Genomic DNA, 12,708 nt, shown 5'->3' on the forward strand with positions numbered 1-12,708 from the left:
CAATTTTTTGCATCTACTAGACTTTGCATCTTCAAACGCTTTCAAAAAAAGACTTGCTCTAGTTGACTTCGTCGCAACCTTTTTGTCATCAAAGTACAGGGTTGGCGTATCCTGAGTCCAAGATGAAAGCAATCGCGATTTCGCCAATAACGCGCTTCACGATTACGTGCTGTTACGGACGTGTTAAATTTTCCTTGTACCAGCAATAACAGGGTTTCATAAGCCTCGGAAACCACTTAATGGATGAAAATATTTTCCTTTCCCTTGTTTTGCCGAAACCACTACACGCTAATATAGATCAAATCATAAGGAGTAAGATAAATTTGACAACCAGCTTGACTATGCAGTAATGTAATTGCAAAAGCCTACATATCGATTTTTCGCAGTATTAGGTTAGATTTTTGGGTATTAGAATTCACACGAAACTAAACAACAGGCGTGGGAAAATTTGTACTTTATTGTTGACATGTATCATTAAGGACACAAAGTCAAGACCAAACAGAAACCACGTTATCTTTTCTTCACATCACTTGATGAATAAGAACTTTCCCGCGAGACTTGCTCTTGCAGATGTTGTTTCCTAGATTTCCTGCAACATTTTCTGGGATCACTGGACTTTCGCTAATTAGTAGCCTTTTCTTAAACGGTGAGATTACCCATCACTACCGGCACATTCAATCAACCGATTTTTATTTCCAAGTCCTTTTACTTTGAAATTATATTCCTGATTCTTTGGTGAGAGTATTCTTGCTATTTCACGACGATAAAGTTTCATTCATCCCATTCGTACCCTTAATCAATTATTATGTTTCTACATTATATCCCTTGTTCCATTGCAGGTTGGTTGCCACCTTGCTCGTCATTATTTATAATTATGATAATAACAATAATAATAATAACAATGATAATGAGAACAATAATAGTAACAATTAAAATTATGGTGATGATTGAATAATTATAATTATAATGATAATTATAATAAATTATTTATGTCATCATTATTGTTATTGACACGTATGTTGGTTGTGATTGGGTCTACTTGCCCTCCGACCATCTGTACTGAGTTTTTTTACTGAGTGCGACATCTTTTTTTATTACAAAGCACGACAAGAGTTATTACAGAGTGCGACAGCTTTTTCATTACAATGTACGACAAGAGTTATTACAAAGTGCGACAGCTTTTTTCTTACAAAGTACGACGTATGTTATTACAAAGTGTGGCAGCTTTTTTTATTACAGGTTGCGACTTTATTTCATTAGAAAGTTGCGAAAAGATGTTATGACAAAGTGCAACAGGTATTTCAAAGTGCGACAGCTTTTTATCAAAAAGTTGCGACAATTTTATTACAAAGTGTCACAGGTATTGCAAAATGCGACAGGTACTATAAAGTGCTACGTATAATTCAAAGTACGACAGAACAACTGACCACCTTCACCACACACTATTTTAATTAGTCGAGCTCAGCAAAGTCAACCGTTCGAAACAAGTCAATTTCATAAAAGCAAAGAAAGTATTGGAAATATAACGCCCTAGATCATGTATCTTGCAAACATTGTAAAAGGCAAGTAGGGCCAGTTACGGAAACGATAAGTTTCACATACTCGTTGTAAAGTGCCATGTGATGCGTCGGAAAAGGAGTGGGGAGGGTCGGTGGGTGAGTTGATGGCACTGTTAAGACAACAACAAAAAATCAAGTTAAACTGGCTCCAGCTTCCTTTAATCGAAATGCCTTTAACGCTTATGGCTCGGAGTAAGTATCATGATGTCTGACAAGATCATTTCTGAAACAAATATCTTTTATTGGTTTGCTGCAAAAAAGGTCTCTTTTTAACATTATTTTATTTAAACTTTCATTACTTTCGATTTATGAAATGATCATGTTAAGAAAGTGCTTGTTAATGAAATAAAAGGCAAACAATACAAGGAAACATTGCAGACTTTTGATAAGCTAGCAGCTCAAATTCCTCGCTCAATACCACAACTTTTAAAATTTGCCTTAAAACGTTTAAAAACAAGGATTGTGAGAGTACCCTCTTTAAAAGCTGAAAAAGAACCAAGTGGTCGGGAAAACAGACAAAAACGCCTGCAAAACACTGGTTTTGATGCCAGCGGCCGCATTGATACTATTGGGTTTATCGTTGCGAAGGAATGCGGCGGCGGGTCCAGTTATGTTTTTCACGCCGTTGCACTGGTCATTTCCGGTAGCCCCAGGGTTCCGATTATCAGCGCAGAAAGGATTTTGGCCAGCAAAAGTCAAGTTAAACAATTCCAGCGCTTCAGGGGGGAAGGTACACTCAGTAAGCATCACATTCTTCAGACACTTCTTCATCTTAGTTTGCTCCCTGTAAAAATGAAGGTCATCAAAAGTTTAGTAGTCTCTCTCTTTTCTTTTCTTTTTTTTTTTTGTCTTATTGAACAATATGCAGTCTCAGAAATTTTCTGAGACTACATGCTGATATGCTCCCCTCTGTGAACGTCGCTCTCTTAATCATTTAGCTATTCTCGACCAATTGCAACAGTTTCCTTGGTTCGTAAAATATTCCTTTTGCTTTCGTACCAGCAATGATTATCAAATACGATATTTTGTTTGTTTTTGTTATACTCGAGCAAAAACAAAAGCAATCGTATCTGTCTTTTTTTACCTTCAAACCTTTTTCAGTTTGAAAAAGGTTTTTGAAGGGAAAAAAAGACATTACAATCTGAGATTGTTATCAGTTTTTTGCATAGCTTTATTTTGGAAGAAGTAGTGAACTGCATTATCTGAACGATAGATAGATAAAGTTAAACCTCCTTGGCTTTTAAGCGCACCCATTAAAGAATCAAATGACAAGAATGTCTCAATTCATCTCCTGAACAATCCTTTCTTCATTCTCTTCCTTTATTCGAAAAAAAGCAATCGCTTGGCCCCGAATTGAATGTAATTTACACCTATAGGTTTTCTTGTTAATTATTAGCCTGGTAGCTGGTATATGGTCCAATAAGAGCGCATTTTCTTGGCAGCTCAGAAATAAAAACATCTGCGGTTTACATTCACAACGGAAATTATTGAAATTTTTCACCTCACGCTCGTAACAAGAATTTAATTTGTTTCTTGTTCCACAACCATGCCACAAATTAATTATCTTTTTCAATTTCTGTTTGCAAAAGAAATAGTTAACATAAACTCACGTGCAAAGAGAGGAATTCGATATGTTCGCGGCGAATATGCCTCGAAAGGTTCCCATGCAGACTCTCATTTTAGTTGTGACTGAGCTGGAACAATTCAAATATCTTAAATACTTTGTACTTGTTTGCATGAGACCTTCAGCACATCCTCTTTTCCGGGTTGAATTACTTTCCATGCTGCTGTTTGGCAGGATGTCAAAACAGTGCTTGTCCAATTTCAGCATACATTCATTTGCTTGGTCAAGCTTAGAACTGGAATGAAAACAAGAAACCCATGAAGTTAGAGCACTTTTTAAGTAAGGGTCTAAGGTGATCCGTGTATGAGTTTAGTTTAGTAAATTAGTTTGTAAATTCTCCTGGTATACCGTTGCCCATTGCAACTGGAGCACTCGCGTTTTCCCGCTTTCTGATTGGCTGTTTCTGGTTGGCTGTCACTGATTGGCTATTTCTGTATCATCCTTTCGTTTGGTCGGCTGCTGCCACAACTTTGGGGTAAAATTATGTGACTTACCCTCCCCTTCCCCCCTCCCCCCCCCTCAGCTCCCACTCACGAAGCCTTCGAGAGCCCTCCAGACGAGGTCACTTGACAAATAAAGTATTGCGTTTCAGTTGCAGTCGCCGTTCAAAACACCTCAAAGTTTAGAGCTATTTAAATGAACTTACGAGCAGTTTCCTGTGGGGTCCGTTCGCAGTCCTCTATAGAGGGAGGAGGTGCAATTGCGATAAGCGCAATAGAATTCTATGCCAGAACAGTTACCAACGTTTGGGAGTGCTGCTGCGTGTTTTCCAACGAGAAACGCTAAAGAAACGATGAATGGAATCAATAACTCAGTTACGTAGTTAGACGTAGTTTTTCATGAAAATAAAGTAAGTGTTGGAAATAAAACAGAGTATTTAACATGCAAACCTTGTAAAGGCTAGCGTAGGGGGAATCCCATCCCCCCCCCCTCCCCCACTACCAAAAAAATTAAACGAAGAAGCAAAGAAGAAAGCCCAGCCCCCCTCCCACTCACACGGTTACCCTTCTCGCCAGTTTGTTTCGTTAGGGTCGTTGCGAATATTCTTCTGGAAAACAGCTGGCCTTTTATACATCGTCAAAAATCGATTACGGACATATTAAAAAATGTTAATGTTAATTATTTTGAGAAGTTTGAATAGAAGAACGCATTTGGCTGGGTCTACGATAGGACCTCCACCATCTTTTTCCTTTCCTCCGTCAAGTTCCAAAACGCTTTAACACCTCTGGGAAGAAATTCCAATTCTCAAGATACGTTTTTACCGAGCATATGGTTAGGGTTCAATATATTGGCCAAAACACTGAGGCAATGTGCTCTTATCATGCAGAAAAGAAAAGCATCCTCGTAACAATGAAAGAACCAGGATAAAGATAAAAGTTCACTTTAGGTGTCTCATTTCAAGACTGAAAATACTATTCAAATTAAACCCCTCAAACAAACTTTCCACGATTATTGCATGAATGAACTTTTTTCTTCTTTTGAGATCCGTTACAGTACAATTTTCTATGTGTCACTAGCAGTATATACTGGTACAGGAAGCGTGACAAAAAACAAACCTACAGTATTTCAATTTGCCACCGGTTAAGTCGTTCAGCAGAGCACCGATTTACCTTCAGTAGGAAGATGTACGGTTTGAAACCTCTTCGAAGAATATTGAAGAATTTGGAACTTTCTCAGCTATACAGAACAACATGAAAATTGTCATCGTTCTCTCTTTCTGGGGTTAATATTTAAAGGCATCACCTCCCCTCTGCGCAATACAGTGGACGCCGCTTTATCTGCGTAACAGCTAAATATTACAGCATCCTTTCTTCAAACAGTACGTAGCAGAAGTTACAAAAGAAATTAATAAGGCCAAACTTCCGAAACGAAATGAAAAGAAATCGCCTCCAGTGGGTATTTTATAACTGATTATTTCACTTTGGGTAGTGAAAGAAGAACTTACCGACGGCCACGACGAAAAACATAGTGAAATACTCAGAGACCTGCATCTTCGCTGCTCCTTCAAAAATAAATTGTTCCAGTGTAACTTAGATCCTTTTATTTAAACCCTTTTTTTTTCTTTTTTTTTTTTTTTTTTCATTGTCGCCCTTTATCATGGTGGCGCCGGCTAAGCTGGGGATCGCTTTCGTTAAATCTTTTTTTGGTCACGTACAAATGTGTCAAGGTCACTCAAACGTATTTTTTTTTGTTGTTTTCAATATATTTTTAATGCTATTAACTTGTGGCAAATTGATTTTGTTATTTTGCTAAATTTCTAGCTTTCCTTCAACATCTTCTTTGTTTTGTATAGTTGTAGTGTTCCCAAGTATTCTTCTCCTACCCAAATCTCCAATTTCCAGGTAAATCCTGTTGTCGAGCATGAGCAGTTTTTACGCCTTTCCCTTTTTTTAGCTAGAACAATTTCTATAATTTCTCTAAATCTCTTATAAATTGGCTACCTTTTGCTTAGTTATTCTTTTGATTTAGCTGGTTTGCTAAGCAACAGTATCACAACTTGCCGAGCCTCTGCTTGTCTATTCTTGACCAGCCCTAAAATTATTTATTTATTTTCTTGCACTTTTTATCTAAATTTAGTTCACTTTTCTTCACCACACAATTTATTGTTGTGTTAGCCCTGTCATGCAATTTTCTGTTTAGGTTTAAATTGCTTTTTTAATAGTTCACATTTTATTTTGTACAGTGTTTCGCATATTTAATGTTGTAAATCATGTCACTTCCTTCCCATCTATTATTTGCACTTGTTCTAGACCTACTGTAGTTTTTCTTATTTTCTTTGTATTTTTTAACTGTTGTTCATTCCTGTTTTTTTTTTTTTCGTGTTTGTTTGTTCCCAAAAAATCGCAAATATTGAGCTCAAATCTGTTTGTTCCTATGTCAGCCGTTTGGCCGTCAAACTCATAGTGGTGCGTTTGGGAGGTTCGCATAAACATATTTCTCCTTACAGTACGAAATGATATGGGTTTGGGGGCAACAGCACACTGAAAAATATTGCACGTCATTGTCACTGAAGTATTTTCATAAATAGCTGCCAGTATTTGCTCGTGTATATTTACCATGAAAAAAAAGGGCATGAAACAACCCATTCCCCAAACCGATATCGTCACCACAAATGCTATTTTTAACTAAAAAAAAACAACAAACAAAACCAAAAAATAATAATAAATACGCTTTTGGAAAGGCAAATTATAGGAAAACTAGAATGAAGCAGGATTAAAATCTAAAATATGGCAGAAACGATTCAAATCAAACGCAAGAAATTAGAAACAGTTTATAATCCCTTTTTCAACTCTGATAACTAATTCCATGTGTTTTTGATATTGTTTTTCTTGTGTCCTCTGAAGTGTAAACGTCATGAGGAAAATCTTAGACCAAATAGCCACTGTAGTTTGAAAGCAGACACTTCTAAGCTAGCCAAAGTTTTATTTTTCTCTTACAAGTTCATTCATTTTCGTAAAGGCATCAAGATATATTTATGAGTGATGTGAAATGTTTCTTCTGCATTTTTATGATGAAAGAATGATCTAAGCCAGCGTGTTTGTAAAACTAGTCTGGTAGATTAGACAATTTGTTATCATTATCTTTCACAGCAGAAGTGTGTGGCGTCAGTGCACACTAGACTTCCATATCAATTTTAAACTTTTGAGGTGAACACAAAATATATTTTCGACCGACTCAGTCATTAGGGATATTTGATTTGTAATCCGTTGTTCCTCTTGTGATTAGTCAATACATCATGTCTATGGGTGCCACGATTTAGCACCCTTTTGTTATTTAGATCGCATGGAATTATTAGCAGCATATCGTTAACTAACGGTATGTTTTGCTTGGCTAGGATCTTTTGAGTCAGTTATTTAGTCGACGTTTTTATCAATTGTTCGATTTCTTTGTTGGTAGCGTGAGCCAGATACTTGTCTGTTCGTCGCGTGTGTCGCAGAGATTCCATTGTCTAGTACTTTAGATACTTTGTCGCGTACTTCAATGTTTCAATTTTGTTATAAGAAGTTTTCGTCAACATATGCAAGAGGTACAAGTGATTCTCGAGTATAGGAAGAATTTGTAAAAAAAATTGGATATCTCAATCATACCTTGATTTGAGCCAAGGTTTGTGTCTTGTGATGGTTTTGTTAGTGTATTTTTGAAATAATTTTCAGTGTTATTAAAGACTCGTTTTGGAATTAGTTTTAGTTTCTTTTTGAAAGCGAGTCCCAGTGCTCGTCCTTTCACGTGATTATAAGTTTTCATTCACATGTAAATTAAACTCGACTTCATGGGAATGGATAAGTACCAGGCCTCGTTTTGAAAAATATGCTGATGATAGTTCGAAAATGGCCTACTTTCAGTGTTAAGATCATGTATTGCATCTTCTAAGTTTGTGACTCTCTTTCTTTTCAAGGTAGTATAAACTTTTATATCATTGCGATTCAAATCATGTCACTGTAATTTTCGTCTAGTTTTAAAAAAAGATTGACTTCAACTCGATATACTTGTATATTTACCTCATCTCCACCTACTCCATTTAATGTCTCTTGATATTTACATTTAAGAAAAAAACACCTGAAGGTTTGTATAAAGGCCTTTGTGAAGGCGAAAGAACAGCTTGACTCGCTTAAATAGGCCATTTCCGATACACTAAAATTCTAACATGGCTGTTAGGCTAGGGGGAGATTAAACAAGAGAAATTAATGAATCATCACTCAAGCTTTTGTTTCTTTCCCACGAGTAACGGAGCCAAGTTTGAATTTCAATTTATCGAAAATGGCCTATCAAATAATCTCTATTTCACACTTCACTGGCTATATTGCCTTAGATTTTCCTCGTGATATTCACATTTATTGAGTAGACACGTTTGAGAAACAGTTTAAAAAATATGTGAAAGTGGCACCTTTACGGTTGGTATAGTGTTTATTAAAGATTTTTAAGAGTTTGATTTGTATCGTTTCTGCCGTGTTTAGAAGTTTAATCCTTCTCCATTCTAACTCTCCTAATTTCTGATAATCTTAACAGAATTTTTTTTTTTCCGTTAAGGCTAAAATAGCCTTTGTCGTATTGATATAGGTCAAGGGCATGGGTTTTATTTATTTTACTTTTCATGATAAATGTACATAATTATGGTCAGAAGTTACAAAAAAAATTCAGTCTCAATTACGTGCAGTATTCGGCAATGTGTTGGTGCCCCAACCCCATATCATCATTTATTACATGGGCGTGTAATAAGAGTTTGATCAAGAACTAGAACACTCGTAGAATCGATACGACCACTACATCCGGAATCCAAGTGGCGTATTTTTCATATGTAACACGAGTGACAATATTGAGAAAGGTACAATTCCTGATTTTTCAAACTTTGCTGACTGGGCCTGGTTTGCTTGTCCTGCAGAATATTTGTTTTGGCAGCAAGATTTGTCCTGGTAAGCGACGAAGATGTAATTGCATTTTCCAAACAACAAGAGAACGAGAACACCAAAAAGAAGACACTGTGTGACCTAAATATTTTCAAGTAATTTCTCGAAAGTTGTGTCGGACAAGACAAGGATAAATTTTTGTTCTGTTCATGGTAAGCAACCTTCAAAGATTCGAAGTAAAAAGAGGCTGAAAATAAAAGTATCCGCTGATTCAAGTCATTGTTTTCCTATCTTCTTTTGCATTGTTCTGCCGTGAAGTCTATAGACCCAAGTTAATGACGCTTTGAAATTCCTAAGTATTTTACTAAGCGGTTTCAAGCCTCATACCATTTAATTAAAAGCCAATCGATGCTCTGTCGAAGGACTGATTGATGGCAAATTGCAATTTTTTGTGAATGCCACATGTCCTGTACACTCAATTAGGATTATAGATTGTAATGTAACTCGGCGGTCAAAAGATGAAAAAAATTTCGTTTATTATATCATCATAGATAGCCTGTTCAAGGGGTTTCATTTGGATCGTGTGTTAAGTTCTGTTCTTGAACTGAGATACATCAAGTCAACTTAAAAGCCTCATTATCTCTCTTCTGTGGCTACGAAGATGCTTTCCTTTTCTGTATAGTATCTGTCACGGACGTGAGAGGGTTTTACGTGATGTAGAGCACGTTGTACTTGCGCTAAAGGAGGCGAAGCTTGTCAGAGCAAGTCGAAGGAGGAAAGATGGTAGAGGGCATATCGTGCACCGAGCAACGAGCCAAAAACGTTCTTCCACTTAAATTTTCCAAACCACTTGCCTCGTGGCTTGGTGACAAAGGTAAAATTCCTTGCAGCCATTACTGCGATCGATTTTTGACGATTTTAACGAAGGCAGCTTTTTTTCCGAAAGAAAATTTCCACAACAACGATACTGATAAAATGAATCACGAGAAGACCACGGCGCTAAAGATAGTCAATAGTGTTGTAGCATATTATTTTCCTGACACGATCCTCTTTAAACAATTAAAGAAAAGAGGGTAAATTCAAAAATTTAGAAAAACAAATTTGAATTCAAGCTTCATTAGCGTTTGTTTACGCGAAAACGATACGTGCGTATTTGCGTGTAAAGGGATCAGGGTTCCCTCCTTGCTGTATTTGTCCGGTTGCGTGGTCTAAAGTGCTGTCGAAAGTTTTTTTTGAGTAGGAGATGGTTGGGGGGAGGGGGGGGGGGAAGATGGGTGAGTCTATTAAAAGTTTATGGGCGATGGTCTTTCAGAGGGTGCAACAGATTAACCAAAGAGAGAATGAAGCTTCATCTGACCCGGCACCACTAAACGGGGAAAGGCAGCTTTGAGGATATTTACTTAATTTTTGCATTTTGATAGAGAGGCTCACAAAAGAAAAAAAAAAGTCTAAGTTATGTCAACAGTCAATCAGAAAAAAAGAAGATATTAGAAACAGCCAATCAGAAATCAGGAAAAGCGGTACTAATGACAGTGGGCACAGCTGTTCTCGAGGTGGACTGCGACCTAGGCTGGTGAATAACTATTCCAAACAGTCTTCCGGGATTTAATTGCGAACGAATCTTTCACTTCATCATTTTTGGCTCATAATGGTGCATATACTCATGCATACCTCGAAAACGCTTTACTTGTCACTTGACTAAAAGAGGATGAATTCTATTTTAGACACATATTCGGGAGAAGATTTCTTGTTAGGCGTGAACGACAATACCGCGAAAGAGTGTAGTCCCCAAAAGACACGCAAGGGTGAAAAACATCTGGGCTCGATGAAGTCACAAAGTTTAACCACAACCTTTTATTTCACACTGAGAAAACCCATATTGCATCTTATATAATCAGAAAAATAAATGGAGTAGTGAAAGCGCTTTTTTTTCTGTTAAAAAAAAATCAACACCATTTGATCTCTCTTATTTCCCCATCCTGTGAGCTTGTATATTAAGAGAATGTTCAATTCTACATGTGCGAATACTATTTTCTGCTACATCGTGCTTTTAAATGAAAGCCGAGAAATCTTTAATCGCTCGCCAGATTCAACACAGGAAAACTTAAGACCGATTCAATCGCGTGAGATATGTACAATCCACCCAGTTCGCTTCCACAAGCGTGTACGTTTATATTTTCGGTCAGTGAAACCTTAGCTTCGGAAGGTGCTTGTATGTCGCATAAAAACACTTCGCTCCCACGGTATTCAAGAGTCTGCACGTTTGATTTTCCTAACTTGATCCGGCGCTCCTACATTTAATGAGCGACTGATTTTCAGATACTTTCTTTACAAACGTAAATGCACTCACCATTCTCGCTTTCTTGATTGAGGCGGCGGCAATTCCTCTTCTGACTCTCGTGCTTTACTATAGGTTCGTTCTAGCGGTGTAAATCGCGAGTGCCTGATTTCACCGAAAAGTTTATAACCCCTTTCACTATAATCACCTTCCATCGAGGCCTCAAAATCCGAATAATCAGACCCCGAAATAGAACTGCTCTTACTCGAATTATTATCCGCCATGTTTACTTTGCTTAATGTACACGTGTGTGACGTATAAGATCACATGATCAAAGCGTTTACGGCGGATGACTCACGAAGCTGCATTTAGGACAGTTTTCCAGGCGAAAAAAGGCACAAAGAGGCATTCGAAGCACCTTGTATCTGTTTCAATGTGTTACCTGAGGCATTTTATCGGTATTCCAAAAAGTGACCTTGTAGCCGTCAGTTAACCTTTAATCTTTTCTTGTACACCTGGCTGTGGGCCTTCTCACAAAATGAGTTAGACATCCTTTGTTAAATAATCCTTCAATATAAAATTAATTTTTCAAAGGAACTATGGAAAAGCTTTAATCTTAACTAAAAGCCGAGTAACCCCCATTACGTTATTTGGAGAATTTCTCTTTGTTTTCCTTTTTTTCGTGGTTTCTACCTTCCGACTAAGGAATGATTGACTTGGCTCGTTCTTAGTGTAAATTTCTACTGAGTTGTAAGGTCTTTATATGATTCCTTTTAGTCCTCTCTAAATGGAAGGGGGAGATCAGAGCACAAGCAGTGAGCATCCGTAAATCTTATTAGACGTTTTAGTGTGTAGTTTTTCTGAGTATTTATACGAGTCGTGCCGTATTTTGACGAGGCCATAGAGTAAAAAATGAATACTCAACGAAACTACACACCAAAAAGTCTAATAGAAAATTTTCATAATCCAATAAGTTCTTCTTCAGCTAATTTTTTCTTCTCATTTCTCAAAGACGGGGAAAAAAAGCGAGTAAAGAAGCGTAGTTTTTGTTTGCAGTACAAAATAACCAACTGTCCAAATAACCGTTCAATGTCGCAGGATATTTGTACTCTATTCATGCGTCATTTGCATTCTACTTTGTACGGTCACGGATGATATTACCTGATTGTTTCCTATTACTACGTTTTAGTTAGTAATATATGATCTTTAATTATGGTCACATATCAACTAGTCTGAGCTGAAATAATGATGTAAGGCAAGTCAAATTCGAACGTGACTTATCTTACTATACTATACACAATCACAGCGATACTTTATATTTGGTATAGGATGACGGCGTTCAAATATAGTTCGAACAGTATAGAGCTAACACATCAATTGTCTATCTAAGTCTGCTAAGTTAAAAAAAAACAGTGAAATAGTAATAGATAAGGTGATCAATGCATGAAAGGAAGAAAGGAAGAAAGAAATTAGTGATGTCAGTATTAATTTTATCGGTCCTTGCTTTTTTAATCCATCGATATGTTTTGCTAATATATAGATTCAGCCAGGCCTAAAAGCGGGGCTCTTGTTGGTTATTTTCCAGCCCTTCATTTTACCTAATAAAAACTGTAATAAAACTCTTCAGCATAAACTTTAGAAGAGTTTCTTCAAGGGGATAAGAGACCAGACGAGGCTTGGAACCTAGGGACGATGTTCTCACAAATTGCCAAGTCGCTGCACCAAATTTTTTGAGCAAGTTTTCGAAGATAGGGAATTTTTTCTTCTTCAGATGAAGTGCATAATGTCAGCATCAGTTGAAATTATATTCTATTAAGCGCGACTTACAATTAAGCCAAAATTGAAAGAAACGACGGCAAACTACTTTGCGTTAAGACATCACTAGTCGATGGGCTTCTCTCA

General features: G+C 37.0%; 1 protein-coding gene across 1 annotated transcript; it reads right to left on the reverse strand.

Moving 5' to 3' along the window:
* Positions 1-1,742: 1,742 nt before the first annotated feature.
* Positions 1,743-5,176, reverse strand: LOC136284454 (uncharacterized). Its single transcript, XM_066174794.1, has 4 exons — positions 5,129-5,176; positions 3,830-3,965; positions 3,170-3,418; positions 1,743-2,343 (listed from the first exon to the last, which is right to left on the reverse strand). The coding sequence occupies exons 1-4, from the start codon at positions 5,172-5,174 to the stop codon at positions 2,037-2,039; spliced, it is 738 nt and encodes a 245-aa protein (XP_066030891.1). The 5' UTR covers positions 5,175-5,176; the 3' UTR covers positions 1,743-2,036.
* Between the last annotated feature and the right edge of the window lie 7,532 nt (positions 5,177-12,708).

The sequence above is a fragment of the Pocillopora verrucosa genome, chromosome 11 (genome assembly GCF_036669915.1).
Source record: "Pocillopora verrucosa isolate sample1 chromosome 11, ASM3666991v2, whole genome shotgun sequence".
NCBI lineage: Eukaryota > Metazoa > Cnidaria > Anthozoa > Scleractinia > Pocilloporidae > Pocillopora > Pocillopora verrucosa.

Coding starts and splice junctions, on each gene's coding strand:
- LOC136284454 (XM_066174794.1), bottom strand. CDS start 5,174: ATGCAGGTCTCTGAGTATTTCACTATGTTTTTCGTCGTGGCCGTCG. Junction 3,966..5,128: donor GTTTTTCGTCGTGGCCGTCG/GTAAGTTCTTCT, acceptor TCGTTTCTTTAG/CGTTTCTCGTTGGAAAACAC. Junction 3,419..3,829: donor GACCCCACAGGAAACTGCTC/GTAAGTTCATTT, acceptor TTTTCATTCCAG/TTCTAAGCTTGACCAAGCAA.